This window comes from Silurus meridionalis, chromosome 2 (genome assembly GCF_014805685.1).
Source record: "Silurus meridionalis isolate SWU-2019-XX chromosome 2, ASM1480568v1, whole genome shotgun sequence".
Taxonomy (NCBI): domain Eukaryota; kingdom Metazoa; phylum Chordata; class Actinopteri; order Siluriformes; family Siluridae; genus Silurus; species Silurus meridionalis.
Window position 1 is genome coordinate 26,583,064 of NC_060885.1, and position 21,763 is coordinate 26,604,826.

The 21,763-nt window shown below is 41.3% G+C and overlaps 2 protein-coding genes across 3 annotated transcripts in view; both read right to left on the reverse strand.

Moving 5' to 3' along the window:
* Positions 1 to 13,982, reverse strand: part of pacs2 (phosphofurin acidic cluster sorting protein 2) — a 33,580-nt gene extending 19,598 nt beyond the window's left edge. Inside the window, 1 exon segment of the mRNA XM_046861995.1 lies at positions 13,611 to 13,982. Coding sequence (XP_046717951.1) covers positions 13,611 to 13,729 — 119 coding nt within the window. The 5' untranslated portion in view covers positions 13,730 to 13,982.
* Positions 13,983 to 16,157: 2,175 nt separating this feature from the next.
* On the reverse strand, positions 16,158 to 20,230 carry srsf5a (serine and arginine rich splicing factor 5a). Of its 2 annotated transcripts, none has more exons than XM_046862027.1 (8): positions 20,095 to 20,230; positions 19,361 to 19,506; positions 19,193 to 19,263; positions 18,953 to 19,072; positions 18,777 to 18,846; positions 17,264 to 17,337; positions 17,066 to 17,173; positions 16,158 to 16,988 (listed from the first exon to the last, which is right to left on the reverse strand). In XM_046862027.1, exons 2-8 carry the CDS (start codon positions 19,484 to 19,486, stop codon positions 16,727 to 16,729), a joined length of 831 nt encoding a protein of 276 aa, XP_046717983.1. In that variant the 5' UTR covers positions 19,487 to 19,506; positions 20,095 to 20,230; the 3' UTR covers positions 16,158 to 16,726. The 2 variants fall into 2 exon arrangements, with proteins under 2 accessions (XP_046717983.1, XP_046717974.1); XM_046862018.1 differs by having other exon boundaries at positions 18,777 to 18,870.
* Positions 20,231 to 21,763: the final 1,533 nt, after the last annotated feature.

Below are 21,763 nucleotides of genomic sequence, written 5' to 3' on the forward strand. Positions count from 1 at the left end.
GTAGTGGTGTGGACAAAACTACCTGCAATTTAATGTTGCAAAGACAAAAGTACTGGTGCTAGACTTTAAGAAGCAGAAAACCTCCACTGATCCAATCAACATCAAGGGGACGGAGGTGGAAATTGAGGAAAGTTATAAGTATCTTGGTGTACACATAGACAATAAGACTCAAAAAGACTCAGGTATTTTAATGTCTGCAGAATTATACCACAAATGTTTTATTTACATTTACAAGAGTTATATTTATATTAAGTTTGTAATCTGGCGTACCAGTGTAGATTTATTCATTACTAGAGACTCAAAGCACTTTTGTACGTCGCTCTGGATAAGGGCGTCTGCTAAATGCCGCAAATGTAAATGTAAATGAGAATGCGGAAGAAACTTCTCAGGATTTTTACAATACGTCCCACCCACTGTATGCCACACTGGTGACCTGCCGGAGCACATACAGCAGTAGACTCAGAACACCAAGTAGTACCGCAGAACTATCATGTATAATATCTTTTATACGATTTCACTTTCACTCATTACATTTTTAACACGAATATCTGTACTTTCTACTTTCTATTTTCAAAACAGGCTTGTTACATTAGTTTAATCTATTAGGTGACATGATCAATATTTTATTTTTTGTTATTTCCTGGCTATTATGCACCACAGACGTAGACAAGCCTATGAAGCTAACAACAATCAAGACAGAAGGCAACAAGTTTGGCTAATTTGGAAGAGACAGAAGGAGTCAGCAATGAAAACATAACTGAGAACAAAAAGACATTCCTGATCACCTGATCATCATTATCTTTGCTCTGCTTGTGTTCTATATGGTGGTTGTTCAGCCTGGAAACATACATTGCATAACAAAATGTGAAATAATTTTGTATTAATATATTAATATGACGTGACGTCCAGTTACCAGCGTGACACTAAAACAGGTAGTAGTAATGGCTAATTTTTTACTTAAGTACATGTCAAGCTAAAGAAGCTAAACATCAAACTTTATTTTAACTTCAGTGAAAAAGTGTAGTCAGTACTTCAACTTTTACCAATGTATTTCAAAACATAAGAATCTATACTTCTATTTGAGTGAAGGATGTAAATACTTTTGCCATCTCTGTGCCTACCTAGGGACACTAGCTTCCAAATCTAACAGCACTGGGATCACTGGGATCACTAATGAGTGTGTAATCAGAGGACCAGATCTAGTCAGAGCTTTTATTCACAACAGCCACACACATAAAGCGCACTGTGAAAGTGGTTTTACTGTTTAAGTAACCTGTAACCTGATACACACTCTATATAACACACACTACAAAACTCAATCGCACTCATTACACCTTGTGTGTTCGTGTGTGCGCGTTTCCAGTAACTGCTACACAGACACTCCTCATTTCTCTTTCTTTCGAGCATTGTTAATATTATTATTACTATTATTACTACTATTACTACTACATATTACTGATAGTACTAAATGGCCCATGTGTGTGTGTGTGTGTGTGTGTGTGTGTGTGTGTGTGTGTGTGTATGTATGTATGTATGTGTGTTTGTTCTCTAGCAGTTTGACATCCCTGACAGAAATACAGGAACACTCATCATCCTGTTACCATGAAAACACATCGCTCAGTGTGTCTATGTGTCTTGGACTCACACCACCCAAATATTCTCTGTGTTCCCTAAAGAGCTGACCTACATCTGTTATTATCTACAAATGCTAAAAATAGTGTTAACACACAGTTGTAAGGACAAGGTTGCAAGGTTGTGAGAATGTTGGGTTGTGAGAACATGAGTTTGTGAGGTTGAGAGGGTGTGGGGGTTGTAAGGTTGTGGGGACATGGGGGTTTTAGGGTTGTGAGGATGTGGGGGCTGTAAGGTTGTGAGGACGTGGGGTTGTTGGGTTTTGAGGACATGGGGGGTGTAGGGATATGAGGACATGGAGGTTTTATGGTTTTGAAGATTGTAAGGACGTAGGGTTGTTAGGTTGTGATGACATGGGGGCTGCAAGGTTGTGAGGACGAGGGGTTGTTGGGATATGAGGACGTGGGGTGGTAAGGTTGTGAGGGTGTGGGCTTTTAGGTAACCCATGTTTTGAACACAGACTCCTCCTTAAAACCTTCCCTTTAGAAGATTCAGCAGGGTTTGTCAGTTAAATATCAGTAAATGTGTGAGTGTCGAGCAGTGATCATGCAATAACTCCTTCACACTGTAGATCAGATTTTGCTCCAATCTAATCTCTTCCACCACAGTATGAGATCAGATGTCACTGATTCAAGTGTGTGTGTGTGTGTGTGTGTGTGTGTGTGTGTGTGTGTGTGTGTGAGAGAGAGAGAGAGGGAGGGAGAAAATGAATGTGTTTTCAGATAGCAGACAATATTAATTAAATTAATGTTTTTGTTGTATAGCGCTTCTAACCATGGACATTGTCTCAAAGCAGCTTTACATAGGTAAAGCGGTTATAAGGTTGTATAAAAAACACTGTGTAAGTTTATTGCCTATAGGTTTTCTACTTATAATCATTTAGCCCTGATGAGCAAGCCAGAAGCAACTGTGATGAAGAAAACTCCCTAAGATTGTAATAGGAAAAAACCTTGAGAGACACCAGACTCAAAAGGGAACCCATCCTCATCTGGGTGGCACAGAATGTCCATTAATTTTAGTTACATTGTTGAGGTGTGTAGTAATAGGTGCGTAATTGAAGAATTGTTCATGCAACCTTTGGTCCTGAGCCATTCTAGCAGACTGTTGATATTAATTACAGACCGGATCAGTCCTCAAAGATCTTGATTATTACAATCTTACAGGTTACTGTCATAAACTAATAAAATAATAAATAAACTCAAAGAGACATTTACAGTGTGAAAACACAATTATAAACCCACTAACACACACTGACACAAACTGATACACATGGTTACCTACTGATACACACTGAACCTTATTGACACACACTGACACACACTGATGCACACTGACACACTGAAACACACCGACACCCTGAAACTCACTGACTCACATTGACACACAAACACACTGACAAACACTGGCTTGCTCATCAGGGATAAATGCACACCATTCACCTTGACTGTTGATTTCTGTAAAGCTGCTTTCAGACAATGTCTGTTGTAAAAAGTGCTATAGAAATAAACTTGACAAAAACTGGTACACACTGATACACACTGACACACTGATACACACTGACTCACATTGACAAACACACACACACACACACAAACACACACTGACAAACATTGGAACATACTGACAAATACTGTTACACACACTGATACACACTAATACACACTAATACACACTAATACACACTGACACACACTGATATACACAAACACACACTGACAAACACAGTTACACACTGACAACCACTGTTACACACACTGATTCACACTGAAACACACTGACAATGTTATACATTAACACATACTGACACACACAGACAATGTTTTACACTGATACACATTGACACACACTGACACACTGAAACACACAGGCAATGTTTTACACTACACACACTGACACACACTGACACACACTGACACACACTGACACACACTAACAATGTTTTACCGTATTTTTCGGACTATAAGATGCTACTTTTTTCCTACGTTTTGAACCCCCCAGCTTAAACAACGAAGCGGCTTATTTATGCATTTTTCCTGGGTTTTTCCCGGTTTCACAAACTTCAAGCCAAAAAACTGAGCGACATAACATTAGATCAATGAAATTTCCGAACGGAAACGGAAAAACGCACCTTACCTGTGTTCTATGCTGCACGGCTTTGGGAGAAAAAAAATTTTTTTTTTAAACGAACGACGTTGCCAAAAGATAAACTCCCGAGAGAAATAGTTGTGAAAGGAAGGAGGAAGACAGTGAACAATGAACAATTACTTGGTCGGCTACTGTTTAAATACAAGCCGTTGTAATGCGTTGAGTCTGGGTGAAGGGAGAGCTCGCTAACTCCAGTTGCAACAGAAATCATATAAGCACAGACAGGTTTCCAAAACTCGTGCTTTTTTATTTTTCTCGGCAACAGCGTTACTGGTTAGTTAAAGAAACTTTGAAATCAGCATCAGAAAATAATAAGGACATATTCCTCGTCTTGAACACACGCAGTAATAGCATGTAACGTGTCTTTCGTTAAAGCCTGTGTAAAGTACATTAGTGTAGACACCTTATAGACGGCTTATAGACAGGTGCGGCTTATTTATGTTAAAAATTAAAAAAAATGTTTAATTCAGTGGGTGCGGCTTATATATGCGCATTATATGCGCTTTATAGTCCGGAAATTACGGTACACTGATACACATTGACACACACTGATACACACTAATACACACTGAAACACACAGGCAATGTTTTACACTGATACACACACTGAAACACACTGATATACACTGACACACACAAACACACTGATTCACACTGACACACACCGAAACATACTGAAACACATTGACACACACTGTTACAGAATGATTCCCACTAACACACACTGACAAAAACTGTTACATACTGATACACACTGACACACTCCTCCACACTGGAACTTATTGATACACACTGAAACACATTGAAACACACTGCTACACACTAAAATACATTGATACACATTGACACACACTGATACACAGAAACACCCTAAAACACACTGACACACACTGCAACTCACTGACACACACTGATACACGTAGAAACTCACTCATTCACACTGAAACAAACTGAGAAACTGAGAAACACACTGACACACACTGAAACAGTGATATACAGTGATACACTCCTCCACACTATTAAACACTGAAACACTGTGACACACATTGATACCAACCGACATAGCTTTAATGCTTTTAACCTGTAACGCGCTTGAGAAACAGATTAGCGAGGAGAACTCAATCTACATATTAAATTTTAGTCACAAATTATTGGTCACTTTCTAAATAATGAAAGTATAGCACATCTACTAATAATTATTATATATGTAATGTGTGTGGTGTTATATGCTAGCTTTACTATTCTGCAGTTTGGACACCAACAAGGAGCTCGGGAGATCACAACACTTGGTTAATTGAACATCAGGAGGTAAAACTCGTACATTAGCCACAGTGGATAAAACAGTGCATCTCATCTCTCTCTACACTCTCACACTAACACACACACTGTTCTTTCTCGATTCCAAATTATTGTTCTCAAAATATTATCTCCAGATTTTATTTAAAGCTGTAGTATCTTATTTATAACCTTTAATTTCCTCTCTTAAATATAAATAAATTGGTTCTTACTGATGCAAATGCCAACTTGTATGATGCACTGATGCAATTCAATTAATCTTACCATCCTTAACACACAATGACACACACACACACACACACACACACACACACACACACACACACACACACACACAGTGTTCATGTTAAAGACAGTGAGGAAGACCACTAGGTTGTTCACATTGAAGAAGGGATCAAACTGATGAGTCACACTAAAGAATAAACCAGCAAAGAGAGAACAGAGGAAGAGAGAAGGGAGGGAGAGGGGGGAAGAGAGAGGGAAAGAGAGAAAGAGAGAGAGAGAAAAAAAACAGAGAAAAAGAAGGAGGGTAGAAAGGGGGGAGAGAGAGTAAGGAATAAAAAAAGAAAGAAAAGGAGGACAAAAAGATGATAAAAAGGTCATTGTTTACTCATTTATTTCTTAGTAGCATCCCTGACTCATCCATTATTCATTTACATTGCTCTCTTCCATAACACACACACACACACACACACACACACACACACACACACACACACACACACACACACTTCCTTTCAGCATCTCCACCATGTCAAATTAAACAGTGTGATGAAGAGGTGTATAAATTAAGTGGTAAAAGTGTAAAATCACTCCTCCCAGAGACTTTTTCCAAGCGAGTGATTGGTGGCAGTTTTGTGTCTCTGGTGGAGGATGGATTTCACAGAAACCTTCAGGAAAGTGTAAAGTAAGCAGAACTTCTGCATCAGTGCAGCATAATACAGAGTTCCAGAGAAAACAGGTCAAAATCTATAAGAACAAGTATCTTAGAGAAGAGAAGAGAAGAGAAGAGAAGAGAAGAGAAGAGAAGAGAAGAGAAGAGAAGAGAAGAGAAGAGAAGGGAGAAAAGAAAAGAACAGAACAGAAGTTTTGCTCTGTGCTGGATCAAATGTAATTCTGTGACGAGTGTGGAAGTCATGATGTTTACCTACACCAGCGATTCATCTGATCATATATAAGACTTTCGCCATCTCATTTATATCTCATTACTCTTTGAATTCAATTATCTTCTTTTTCCTACATCATATTACATTCTCTCCCCCTTCACTCTGTATTATCTGTCCTTGAACCTTTTACATGTAAAGGTACGTGTTTATGTTTAAACCTAGTTGTCCTGACGTTGTTGAAGAGCTTCATTTCAAACACTTCTACCCAACAACAATCCATGTTTCTATCGAGGGTTCTGCTGTCCAGTAAAAATGGGCAGGGCAATGAAGACTACCATCACTCACAGTATAGGCATTTTCTACAGATGATCTCTCACTTATATCTCTCTTACACACATACATGCACAAAACCATAGGAACACACACACACCTCTAACCCACTATCTGTACTTCTTTAAGAAGAGAGAGAAAGAAAGAGAGAAGGAGAGAGAGAAAGAGAGACACTGCCCCTAATAATATAAAGGCCAGGGCAATGCGGCTCTGTTTGTGTGTGTGTGTGTGTGTGTGTGTGTGTGTGTGTGTGTGTGTGTGTATCATCTCTGCACATCTCATCATTAAAGGAATTAAAGTCAAAGCATCTTTTGTCCTTTTTCACACACGAACACACACACACATACACACACACACGCACATTTCAGTCACTGAATCAGCAATTGTTGGAGTACAGCAGGTGTGTGTGTGTGTGTGTGTTTATAAGAACAGCATGCACCATGCTGCTGCACAGTCTGTTGTGTCTCTAAAAGAAAGAAGGAAAGAAAGAAACTCATGCTTTTTGTTATAATTAAACTTAATTCCCACTGAGTGTGGTTTAAATCAACGCTGCTGATTGGTCAAGTCCTGCCACACCCACTATGACATCAACTGCTAGTGTGAACTGAAATTCTCCAACATTCACACAATTTAATCTGAGACTGGTGAAGGTCAAGGACTGGCTTTTAAACCATGATTCAAACTTTTCAAATACACACACACACACACACACACACACACACACACACACACACACACACAGATACTTAAGAAGAAGAAAGAAAGAAAAAAAAACAATATGCAAAACACACTGAGCATTCAACGGGCATGGTGTGTGTGTGTGTGTGTGTGTGTGTGTCAGAGAGAGAATGGTAGTGGGAGTGTTTGAGTCACAAAAGCACAAGTGTTTTCTCTCTGAGTGACATCTCAGCACACACACCACCAACACACACAACTATGATGCCTCAATCACAGCTTTGTTCACTCACACTGTGTGTGTGTGTGTGTGTGTGTGTGTGTGTGAGAGAGAGAGAGAGAGAGAGAGAGAGAGAGAGAGAGAGAGAGATTGTTTCACTGTGGGGTACTTGAGAAAATGCTGTAGCAGCAGGAGACCGTCAGGAATCTCCCTCTCTCTCGCGCTCTCTCTCTCTCTATCTCTCTTTTCTCACACACACACACACACACACACACACACACACACACACAAAGTAAAATAAAACCAGCTGTAGGAATGTTCTTCATCCCAGATGGCATACATGGCTAAACCCGATGATCACAGAGCCACACAGACACACCCATTAAAGCCATCAGCCAATCACATGTCCTCCACATACATATCTCAATTCACTAAACATTTCTAGCACAAACCACCACAAGCAGCCAAACACCTACACCTACTGCATCTGAGAACACAGTGTTACACTAAATCCTTAGGGGGCAGGGCTTCACAAACTTTCCAGGCTTAATGGTGTTTCAATTTGATATGGACACTACTGAATATACATACATACATACATACATACATACATACATACATACATACATACATACACACACACACACACACACACACACACACACACACACACACACACACTCATGCTCTTACCACACTACTGAACGAACACACACACACACACACACACACACACACACACACATCTTGACTACACTACTGAACACACGTATTCATGTGTTAGGAAAATCTTGTCTATTTTTCTGAGTGTTCAGACTGACATATGCAGCAGGAAAACATCTGGGGGTAATTAAACAGACCCAACAACACAAGCGACACATAACACTTGGAAATACAGTGTAACACACAAAAACACTGTGTAACGATACAGTGTAACACTTGGAAACACAGTGTAACACACAGAAATACAGTGTGACACTCAAACACAGTGTAACACTGGGAAACACGGTGTGACACGATGTAATACATGGAAATTCAATGTAACACTCAAAAACAGTGTAACTCGTGGAAATACGGTGTAAAACTCGGAAATACCATGTCACACGGAAACACAGTGTAGCGCTCGGAAACACAGTGTAACACAGAAACACAATATAACACACGGAAATACAGTGTAATACTCTGAAACGTTGCAACACTCGGAAAGATAGTGTAACAATCGGAAAGATAGTGTAACACACAGAAACACCATGTAGCACACAAAAACACAGTGTAACACTCGGAAACACTGTGTACCACACATAACTACAGTGCAGCACACAGAAACACACACACAGAAACACAGTGTAACACACATGTTGTTTATCTAAACAAATCATTTTACAGATCCCAGACTTCGGCTGCAATACAGCGATGAAACAAAACATTTCAGCTAATGTAATGTAATGTAATTTAATGTAATAATGTAGTAATGTGTGTAAATATGTCATCTTTCATCCTCCATCCCTGTTACTTCCTCAGTGTTTAAACATACACACGCACATGCGCACATGCACACACGCGCACACACACACACACACACACACACACACACACACACACTTCATTTATAACACTTTCATAAAGATTAACAAGATACACACTGATGACAGATTCCCCAACTCTAATCATAAATATGAACATTACTGAGGACATTGTTTTCTCCAAGCCTGTGTGTGTGTGTATATGTGTGTCACATTAAATTACATTAAATAATATTATAATGTGGAAGAATATGACCTCTTGCCTCTTTCCTGCACACGTTTTATATTTACTGGGATTCAATTTCACTGTTAAAGGAAATCTCCTGCTAAATATAAAGTGTGAGGTTTACTGCTGACTCTGTGTGTGTGTGTGTGTGTGTGTGTGTGTGTGTGTGTGTTATACACATTTAAGCAATTCCCCTCCACATCATTCCAGAACAATCATTAAGAAAAAAAGAGAACTCCACATCTCAAAGCCTGCAACCTAACAGGTCTGTACAGAACTGAGCCAGGACCTGACACAAATCAGAGTTTCTAAAGACATGCTGGTTTACTTTAATCACACACACACACACACACACACACACACACACACACACACACACACACACACAAACACACTTCTGTCTGTGTCAGAAACAAACATATACATAATATACATTTACAGTATTATAAGGAATTATTAAGTATATAAACTGCAGAGTTAACTTAGCATGAGATGGCTATGCTAACAGTTTGCTCAGCATAGAGAGGTGCTGAAGTAAAACAATATCATTATAGAATTTTAAAACCTCATTATTCTTATAAATATGCAATAATCAGATAATAACTGGTCCTTCTTTCATTATTATCATGCTAGCAGGCCAACATGTATGGCCTCCATGTGCAGCTGCTGCTGTTGATTAGCTTCATTAGTGCTTCATTATTAATTCATCAGGATTAAAATTAAACTGAGGAACAGAATCAGGAAATTCCAAAAATAGAATGTAGGCTCCATGTAATAGGAATAACTCCACCCTGGGAGAAGACTGAAAGCACCAAGACTAAGCGCAGAGCTGACTTTACTACACTTCTGAATATTTTATTAGCATAAAGAATTGATTATCCACATCCCTGCATCATTTTACCCATTCCTCTCTCCTCATTTCTCATTTCCTCTCATCTCCCCTTATCTCTCATTTCCTCTCATCTTTCATTTCCTCTCATCTTTCATTTCCTGTTCTCCTATAATCTCTTTTATTTAATCTAATCTCCACGCATTTCTCATTTCCCTTGTCTCTCCTTTCCTCTCATCTCTCATTGCCTCTCATTACCTCTCATCTCCTCTTATCTCTCCATTTCCTCTACTCTCTTCTCTTCGTTTCCTCTCTTCTCTTCATATCTTCCCTCATCTCTCTTTTCCTCTCTTTTCCCTTCATCTCTCATTTCCTCTCATCTATCCTAATCTCCCTCATCTCTGGTTACCTCCTCTTATACTTCATCTCCTCTATTCTCCCATTATCTCTTTACATCCCTGCTCATCTCTCCTCAGCTCTCATCTCCTCATCCCCTCATCTCTCATCTCCTTTCATCTCCCATCTCCTCTCCTCTTCCTTTATATCCCTTTCATCTCTCCTCATCTCCCTCATCTCTGCTTACCTCCTCTTATCCTTCATCTCCTCTAATCTCCCATCATCTCTTTACATCCCTGCTCATCTCTCCTCAGCTCTCATATCTCCTCATCCCCTCATCTCCTTTAATCTCCCATCTCCTCTCCTCTTCCTTTATATCCATTTCATCTCTCCTCATCTCCCTCACCTCTGCTTACCTCCTCTTATCCTTCATCTCCTCTAATCTCCCATCATCTCTTTACATCCCTGCTCATCTCTCCTCAGCCCTCATATCTCCTCATCTCCCTCATCTCTCATCTCCTTTCATCTCCCCATGTCTCATCTCTCATCTCCTCTCCTCACCTCTCATCTCCCTTTATATCCCCTTCATCTCTCCTCATCTTTCATCTCCCTTATATCCCCTTCATCTCTCCCCATCTCTCATCTCCTTTCATCTCCCTCATACACCCTTCATCTCTCCTCATCTCCTCTCACCTTTCCTCACCTCTCATCCCTCCTGACCTCTCATCTCCTTTCATATCCCATTCATCTCTCCTGACCTCTCATCTCCTTTCATCTCCCTTATCTCTCATCTCCGCTCATCCCCTCATATCCCATTAATTTCTCCTCACCTCTCATCTCTTTACATCTCCCTTCATCTCTCATCTCCCCTCACACCCCCTTCATCTCTCAACTCTTATTTCTTCTGATCTCTACTCATCTCTCCATCTCTCTATCGCTGTCCCCCCATCCCCCATATCTCTGACTTCCATCTCTACATCATCTGTTCTCTCCTGTCCTGCCCTTTGATCTTTAGTAGAAACGAAGCTCTGGATTTATTAATGTTCTTCTTCTTCTTCTCTCTATCTGACAGCACCAATTAATCAAAAAATTCTCACTTACACCAGAGAAGGATTAATTAGCATGATGTGTGTGTGTGTGTGTGTGTGTGTGTGTGTGTGTGTGTGTGTATGTGTGTGTGTGTGTGTGTGCACGCATACTGTGTGTTCATTAGCGGTGCATGATAAATGTGTCTTTTGCCAGTGGCTATTTAAGAGCAGTGGCTTGGATGAGTAGCAGCTTATCATTGTGTGTGTGTGTGTGTGTGTGTGTGTGTGTGTGTGTGTGTGTGTGTGTGTGTGAGAGTGAGAGTAAGAGAGAGAGAGAGAAAGAAAGAGAGAGAGAGAGAGAGAGAGAGAGAGAGAGAGAGAGAGAGAGAGATGATCCAATGTAGTGAGATAATGTTCTCAATCTGAACTTTTCTATTTCTGGAAGAGTATCTCCTCTCTGTTTCCTTTCTGTCTACACACTGTCTCCTATCTGTCTCGTAAAATTTCACCTCTCTGTCTCGCACATTGTCTCCTATTTGTCCTCACACTCTCTCCTTTATGTCTCACACTGTCTCCACTCTGTCTACACACTGTCCCCTTTCTGGCCTTACACTGTCTCCTGTCTGTGCTCACACTGTCTACCCATTGTGTCTCACTGTCTACACACTGTCTCCCTGTCTGTGCTCACATTCTGTGCTGTCTTCTGTCTCTTCTCTGTCCTTAACCTCTCTCACACTGTCTCCTCTCTGTCCTCTCACTGTCTCCTCTCTGTCCTCTCACTGTCTGCTATATCTCTGCTCACACTGTCACCTCTCTCCCACACACTGTCTTGTCTCTGTCTACACACTGTCTCCTCTCTGTCTAAACATTCTCTTCTCTCCATCTCACACACTGTCCCCTCTCTGTCCCACACACTGTCTCACACAGTCACCTCTGTCCCACACACTGTCTCCTTACTGTGCTCACACTGTCTCCTCTCTCTCTCTGCCTCACATACTGTCCCATACACTGTCTTCACTCTGTCGTCTAACTGTCTCACACACTGTCTGCTCTCTGTGCTCACACTGTTTCCTCTCTCTGCTCACACTGTCTCTTCTCTGTCTTCAAATTATCTCACACACTGTCTCCTCTCTGTCCTGACATTGTCTACTCTGTCTACACACTCAATTCTATTTTCAATTCATTTTTATTTGTATAGCACTTTTAACAATGAACATTGTCTCATAGCAGCTTTAAACAGATAATGTGGTGATTAAAAGTGAATATGTTCTTTATAAGTAAGTTTGTCTCTGATGAGCAAGCCGGTGGCGACTGTGGCTAGGAAAAACTACCCGAGATGGCATAAGTAAGAAACCTTGAGAGGAACCAGACTCAAGAGGGAACCCATCCTCATCTGTGTTGCACCGAATGTCCATTTGTAGCAGATATACAATGTTGCGGGGTACAGTGTTGATGATCAGAAGCAAACTGTATTCCTGAGTCAGTGTAGGAGACTGTTGACATTAACTACAGTCCAATCCATCCACAAAGCGCCCGTTCTTACTCCGGAATTTCATGAAACCACCCAAGGCGTTGATGAGAAACCGTCCCAAGCTGCACAGAGTGGCCTCCAGTCGAAGATACACACTGTCTCCTGTCTATCTACACACGGTCTCCTCTCTGTCCTTACACTGTCTCCTCTGTCTTGTTCACTGTCTCTCCTCAGTCCTCACACTGTCTCTCCTCAGTCCTCACACTGTCTCTCCTGTGTGTCCTCACACTGTCTCCTCTCCCCTTCTACAGACTCTCCTCTTTGTCTCGCACTCGCCTCTCTCTAGCTACATACTGTCACCTCTCTGTCCTCTGACTGTCCTCACTCTGTCTCCTCCGCACTGTTTTTGTTGAAAAAGTGTAAACTGGTAAACAGTATCACAGTGCAGCTTTTTACTACCAATATCACAGAGCCCCGGGTACTGAGGGCAGTGTCGCGAGGTGACGTCACACACCGGCTTTCTTGGCCGTGTTTGTTTGTGTGCTTCCTAAAACGGACAGGTGCAGCTCCGGGGACACACACACACGCACACGCACGCGCGCACAAGCTATGAAACGTTGCAGCTCATGACGTCATTCAGAAACGAAAGTTGACCGCCTGCGTACAGTTATAGCACCCGCATAAATAACCTCGTGCGCAAATACACACAAACACACACGCGCGTTCCCCGAATGTAGGTGTTCAGAGCTCGAACACAAACACTGTTGTGTAATGATGCACTGTGGATCTGTACCTGGGCACGCATGACGCGGAGCTGCCGTCGATCTCCCAGGTGGCGAACAGGTTCATCGGGACCGGGGTGTTAAGTGCGCCGCTCCCTGGGAAGCTCACACGCCCGCTCCGCTCCGCCATGCTCGCAGCAGCAACGGCCGGAAAAAGGAATAAACAACGGAAGAAGCAGCAAAAACTTCTACACCGCGTCCACACACGCAAACACACACACGAGCGCACGCGCCTTTATAAATCCCAGGTTTGTGCAGAGCTCGTGCTCAGCGCATGTGGCTTTATGTCTCTCATCCTACAATGCGCGCGACGGAATTTTTCCCCCCACACCGAGCGCTCGCGCCGTTCAAAAGCTACGCACTGAAAACTGCAGCACCGGCTGCACTGCCCCCTCTTAACGTTCAGCAGGAAGTCACGTGACCAGCATCACCCAAGTAGCCTGGTCAAACCCTGTGCACTCTTACAATCCGCGTTTATTCACAAAAATAATAATAATAATAATAATAATAATAATAATAATAATAATACCCATTTATGTACAGCACCATGCAGGTATGAAAAAATGCAGTACAGTAAGAATGCTTTCAAAAACAGAATGTTGTATTTTTTGTGTAGTTGTCCTGCTACAGGTCCTGCTGCAGAATACATTGGGGTCAGTCAGGTGCCTCCCTGATGGTACTGCATAAAAAATAATTATCTGCCTGTACTTCACAACATTAAGGACACCATTAATCCTGACCAAATCTCCAACAACATCTGCAGTAATGCAGCCCCGATCTTGCAGGAAACCTCCACCATGCTTCACTGTTGTCTGCAGACACTCATTATTGGATCACTCTCCAGCCCTTCAGTGAACAATCTGTCCCCTGCTACAGCCAAATATTTCAGATCATTCCAGAGCACCTTCTGCCATTTACTGCACCCAGTTCCTCAGTTTTCCTGCACAGTTAAGTCACTTTGCCTTGTTTTCATGATAAAGGTATGAATTTTTGGCCTTAATACTTTAATGAAAACTACTTCTGGCCAGAATTCTCCACACAGTGGGTCTCACTAGTTTTCACCAGTTCTTTGCTGATGGCACTGCTGGACATCTTGATGTTGATGGGAAGGCATGTGTCTTATCTGCTGCATTAGGTTTCCTTGGCTGACCACTGCGTCTACGCTCCTCAACATCTCCAGTTTCTTTGTGCTTCTTTTAAACAGCTTGAAGCGCACATCTTGAAACCCCAGTCTGCTTTGAAATGTTTGCCTGGGAGTGATGAAGTGTAACTGGCTCATGTCTTGTTGCTGTGCTCAGTATGGAGTATAACATGTGACATAAAACTTGTCTTCTACAATGAAATTGATTATCATTCACACCTGCTTGGTAGAATTAATAATTCATAAAGTTGACTCTGAACTTACAAACATCCCTGACTTTTTGCATGTGTACAAAGTGCGATAAAGTAAGCAGAACGTGATCATGTTGATGCTGTTTTTTTCTTCAGAACTGCACTGAACACTGTTTTATGTCTAACTTGATAAAAAAAAAAACTTCAAACTGTCTGTACAAAGTTCACTTGCTGGTGAAAATAAAGGAAGTGTGTGTAATAAGCAGTAAATACATCACTAAAGGTGTCAGTTTATAAACATGGAGCTACTGGAGCATTTCATTTCACTCTCACAAACACACACCTTTTAGCAGACATTTCAGAAGAGTTAGACTAATAATATGGTGCCTACAAACCATCTTGTCCCCTAATAATATTGAGTTCAGTACAATGCTGGAGAGTCTCATTTCCCGGAAGCTTATGAACACAATCAATAACTCTCTCTTTCATTGTGTTATTATTGATCTTCACATTGCACTGTGTGAGTGTGTATTACAGTCCAATATGGGCGGGGCCTGTTTTAGTAAATAATTAAATAAACCCATTATTACAGAAGGCCACTCCCGGTGTGCGGTTACGCATATAATCTAGTCCGCAGCTGTACAGCGCGGGGTCACAGCGCCATCTTGAGGTATTACTAAGAGCTGCACAATTAATGTGGCAGGTTTAAATTTATGCTCAGGGTGGCGCAAGATTAGCATGTTTAGAATGTGTGGATAATAATGCATGGATATCTGATGCCACACAGATGAGGATGAATTCCCTACTGAGTCTGATTCCGCTCAAGGTTTCTTCCTCATTCACTCAGAGATAGATTTACAATTCTAAACAACCGTATAGGTGCTAAACATTAATTCCAGCTCTTAAACCGTATGTCTGTAAAGCTGCTTTGGGACAATGTGCATTCTTTGAAGGGCTCTATTAAAATCTACAAAATCTGTTTCTCTGAAAGCTCCAATGGTACTAAAGGTTTATATTAATGTGCTTGCTCTATCACAGGGATGTGTACACGAGACTGTTTTACTGCAGGACGCACTAATATGAGAAAACGTGTTTATAGACTCTATAATATAGATAGTATAAATGCAGGAACAAATTTAGCCTTTAAACACATTTAATGTAATTTTAAACAGATCCCTCTTGTTTACTACAACAGAATGGATTATTTAATTGAAAACACATTGTAATCTAACTGATTCACAGTTTATTTCATTAATAAATCCTCATTTGTAATTACAGAACCAGAAACACACAGCACAAAGACAACAGTATGGAAATAAACACATACAGAACAGGGGAAACCACTTTCTCTCACACCATCTCTCATACAAACACATCTGGTCCTGTTTTTAATGAATTTCTATGCTGCAAAAACAAAAGCACAGCAGGTGCAGTAGATCAGCCGAGACATGCTCAGTAACCAAGGCTCGATTTTAGCTACAGCACAGTGAGTTTCTTCCCACCAGCTTAACTTGAGCTAAACACACGAGTGTGTGCACATCACCACACTACATAGAGTGGAATCATGTAAGCCTCAGACCCTGAGCGTGTTGGCTGATCTGCTGCGTCTGTACCTCACGTACAGATTGTTTTATGAAGGTCAATTAAAAAAAAAACAAAACAAAATAAAAATCAAAAGTTTAATAAAGTTCACTCCATAAAGATACACAAACTTGGGCTGCAAGTAACACACAGATTGGGTAAGTCATGTACAAACCTCATTCACACATTCTCTCAAACACACGCTCCTTTTCTCTCAGTGCTGGCTCTCAGTGGATGCTGAGCGAGAGCGAGACTGTTTCCTAGGAGATGGAGAACGGGAACGAGAGCGGGACTCTGACTTAGTTTTGGCTGAGGTTTTCTTCTCGGGCGTGCGACTGGCAGAGCGAGAGCGGCTGCGAGAGCGTTTCTCACGCTTGCTCTCACGCTTGTCCTCGCGGCTGCGACTCCGACTTGCAGATTTGGATCGCGAGCGAGAGCGGGAACGGGAAGAGCTGCGAGAGCGACTCCTGCTACGACTGAACATACAAAACGCACAGTTAGTACAACTCCTAGACACATCCAGGGATAATAATGTGTGATTTATACACCGTACCTCCTCTTTCGGTCCTCAAACAGTTTGAGTTTGCGGCCGTTCAGTTCCGTTCCATTCAGCTTTTCAATGGCGTTCTTCATATCGCTGTGTGTGGCAAACTCCACCACTCTAAAACACGCACACACACAGAGTATATGAATGAGTGTTGTAAATTTAAATCATTGTTGTTGGGTTTGAATAAGTGTATAAATGATTTACCCCTCGTTTTTGTTGGCTCTGTGAGCATCCACAAACGTCACATCTCCAACCTTTCTCATCAGGTCTTTCAGGTCCTAAACCAAAACAGGAACACAATCAGTGATTCAGAACATGCCAATACACAAAAACACATGCAGTATAAACCCTTTAAACGCACAAAGATCTTATCCTGCAGACGCACTTGTCTGATCGCTGAGTAAGCACGTGCAGAAAGCACTCACACACACCCACCCCCTGACTAGGAGACAGAGTCCGGTCACAGAGAGCGAACGGTGGTTAAAGAGTGAGTTGGTGACGTCTGATAAGAGGGTGAACAAAGTTCATGACATGGGTTTACTATGGAAAAACATTTTTCCTGGTGTCCTCCTGTAGGTGACGATCTTTTGATTAAAAAAAAAAAAAACACCCTGGAAAAAAAAAAAAAAAAAAAAAAAAAAAGACAACCACCAGCAGGGGGCGCTATGGATGCAGGACACAAAATTAGAACAGGAGTGGACAGTGTGATAATACTGAACAGGGCTCTAAGATAAATACCAGGTGGCTGATACACACTGCATTTAATAAAGCGGTCATAAAGTCTCTGTATGAAGAGCTGCAGCAATGACCGCAATGGCATTCTGAACATACACAGAATAGGACACTAAGGGTGTTCATGTTTTGGACAGCTGCATCATTTAGCTGATCTGCTGAAGTTGGTGAGCGATGAAACCATTCAGGAACTCCTTTTACACCTATACTTACTCGTGTGTATGTGTATAGTATGAATTTTCACACACCTAGAACAATCTCCCTTCACCCATTATGTATATGTATATGTTTCTTCTAAGATATGAATAATTCACCCCTTTTCCAAAACCTCTCCACATTCCTCCTCCAGCGCGATCCAGTTTTAGCCCCTCCCCTCCTCCAGTAAACACCCCCCTCCCTGCATCCATCATGTAATCTAGCAGTGTGTTGGTCCACTTACCGTTCCAAACCACAGAAGACATTAGAAAAGAAGCCACTTGTCCAAATAGCAAACGGAACCAACGCGGTTTAAACGACCTCCGGCCTCCATAAGCACGGACCCACCAGATTCAGCGAGAGGACTGTGTGCGTGCCCCCCACGACCAGAATAAGACCCAAACGGGGTGGGGTGGGGGGCAACCTGGAGGCCCCAGAGACCCTCCACAGGGGGCTACCCATGTCCCATAAGGCTATGCTGCGCTACAACTGCGTATGGGGAGAAGCACTATTCAGAACACAACCAGCAGAGGGCGCTATGCACCTCACAGGCTGCGCATGCAACTCCAATTAAACCAGAATACCAGAGCACAGCTGTTAAAGAAAGGGTTTAAAAAGACGGGTCTGTTAGAAAAATAACCAGATTAAACATTTATATTTATAAGCTAAATTCACATTTACCACAAAAATAGGTTTTAGCCTTCGTATTGTATGGAGAAACAGTTGTTTGTTTGTTTTTTATAAGAAAGGGTGGAAAGAGTGATAGATGGGGTGTATGCATGTCTCTCACCTGCCAGCTGATACGTGAGGACAGATTCTCCACGACAATCCTGTGCTCTGTACGCACGGGAGGCCCATACCTGAGAGACGGAGAGAGAGAAAGACTACCGATTAAAAGAAGAGTAAATCACCGAAACTCACAAGCCATGAAAGTTATGCAATATATGTGGGATTTTTTTTTCTGACCTGGATCCTGCACTACGTGATTGACGGTAGCCTCCGAAACGTGGAGAGAAACGGCTGCCAGCTCCTCCTCCTCCACCACCTCCTCGACCACGGCGAGAGCGGGCATGCTCGATGGTCACCCTGTGCAGCACGAGAAAAAAAGACACATGTTACAGGAACAAACAATGCTGCTGCATCACAATAAAATCACATAACCATACAACTTTCAATGTTCAAACTAAAGTGTGATGTTCAACATACCTCTCGCTGCAAAGCTCCTTCCCGTTTAACTCGTACACAGCGTCGTCCGCATCTCTGTGGTCATCAAACTCCTACATACAAACACAAATCAGTCAGTTGCATTTAATCCTACACAAAGAGCACCACTGTATCCACGTGTATGTTGAAGACTGGTGTCTCAGGACTTACCACAAAGCCAAACCCATTCTTCAGATTGATCTCCCGGATACGTCCATAACCCTTGAAGAACTTCTCCACGTCTCTCTCCCGGGCGTGGGGGCTCAGACGGCCAATAAACACACGACATCCACTCATGGTGATAATGTGTAATAGATCTGAGTGAAAGACAGAGGATTGGGTTTAATTATTAACACGCATTAGACAACCATACTGATTATGTGCAAAAAAAACAAAACTACATTTAAAATAGGTATATTAAGTCATCAAACCACGACTAAAGCATGCCCTGTTCCGAGAAATCGCTTTATTGCGGGAGATTTCAGGAGAATAAACCGAAGAAAAAACACCCACATTAACTTGGCCTAATAGCGCGCATGCGCAGTATTTATACTCTCTTCAGTACTACCTTACGCTTTCCAAAAAGAAAAAATAAATACATTTCCAAAATAACTCGTGGATATACAGAGTACGACAACGGCACAGAATCCATACGAATAAACGAATTTAAATCAGTGAGAGTTAGTTTTTTGCGCAATAATAACATCTAAATCGCATTTCCCTTTCTTGCCTCGCGAGCCCTTAACATACGTTGACTGCAAAATTTAAAAGAAACACAAAAATACATAAAGCAAACTATTTAAATACATTATATAACCACACAGGATTGATGTTGTTCTTTAAATAAAACAATTATAATGACGATAGTAAGGTTTAAACCGAATACAAAACTACAATGTGCTCACCTCGCTGGTCTTAGATGCAATGACAAAATGGCGCCCGAGCAAAGAAGGATACAGGAAGTGACTCGAAGGGGTGAGGGGCGCGCGTGATAGGGGGCGGGGCCACGGCGTGCGTCTTTTCGACTTCATCCAACGGGATTCGACGTTCAAAATCGGTACTTATATACGTATATTATGTAGCACGTTGATCATCATTTAATTCATAATAATTTATAATAAATAATACATTTACATAACTATAGAAGTGTGACGTAAGAAAACGATGAGGGGGTCATCGCGGGTCTAAGTTAAGGGGACCAGTTAAAACCGAGAGGGACCAGTTAAAACCGGTACTGAACCTGAGCATATCAATGCAAACGACCACTTTTAGCATATACTGAATTTAAATCGGTCTTTGGCTCATCAAAATGCAAAAAAGAAAAGATCTGTTTGTTTCCCAGAACGACAAAAGGACCTCAAAAAGATAATGCAAACATTAAAAACTAAATGATCAATGGTTAAAAATCTGTGAATTTAGTTTTCATCCTCACTACAGTGAGGTTTTCTAATGATTAAACAAAATCTACAGTATCAAATACATACTTTTCATTATATTTCGTATTTGCCAGAGTTTGCAAGATTGCACTTTCTGTAAGGTCACATGATCAGAGGTGGACGACCTACACAAACCATGTAGTTGAGTTAAAGTAGAGATACACTAGATAAAATATTACTTAAGTAAAAGTAAAACAAACAAACAAAAAAAAGTTCTTACTTTAAAATGTCACTAAAAAGTAAAAGTACAAAAGTATTTAACTTCAAATGTACTTAAGTAATTAAAGTTTATTTCTGTAGCGCTTTTTACAACGGACATTACAGCTTTACAGAATTTAACAGTTAAGGTGAGCGATGTGTGTTTATCCCTGATGAGCAGCCATGGCGACTGTGGCAAGGAAAACCCTTTAGATGTTATGAGGAAGAAACCTTGAGAGGAACCAGACTCAAAAGCGGAACCCATCCTCATTTGGGTGATATCAAAAATTGTGATTATAAATCTTAAAACAATACAGAACACTGGAGAATTAGAACTAACATGAGCCCAGGAATGTAAGATTATGAGTAATGTTCTTTGTACAGTCTTTTACAGTCAGTTGATGTTGTGGAACCAGGAGCTACTGAGCAACCAATAAAATAACTAAACATTTGAGATCATCATAGATCCAACACCAGCTTCTCCATGCCAGAGCCTTTGAACACTCAAAGAGGTCCAATGTCCAAACTCCACATGAGGTGAAATCCAAATGGTGCTGGTACGTCTTTAGATGGTTTGGGATGGTTGCGGGCTCGGCATCTACTTACTTAAAGGTCCACAATCTTCACGAGGTCTGACACGACTGGAAGCTGGCACAACCTCAGGATGCCCTGGGATGGGTAGAGAAAGAAAATCAGTGGAGAGGAATTAGCGTAGCTGCTGTTCATAATATTAACAAGTACAAGTTGATAATGTGATTTGATCAAATGTACTTGAGCACAAGGTTATGATATGTGTTATGTGTAGACCTTGCTAAAAAGATACGTCTTTAATCTGCACTTAAACTAGGAGAGTGTGTCTGAGCCCTGAACTCTATCAGGAAGGCTATTCCAAAGTTTAGGAGCTAAATGTAAGAATGCTCTACCACCTTTAGTGGACTTT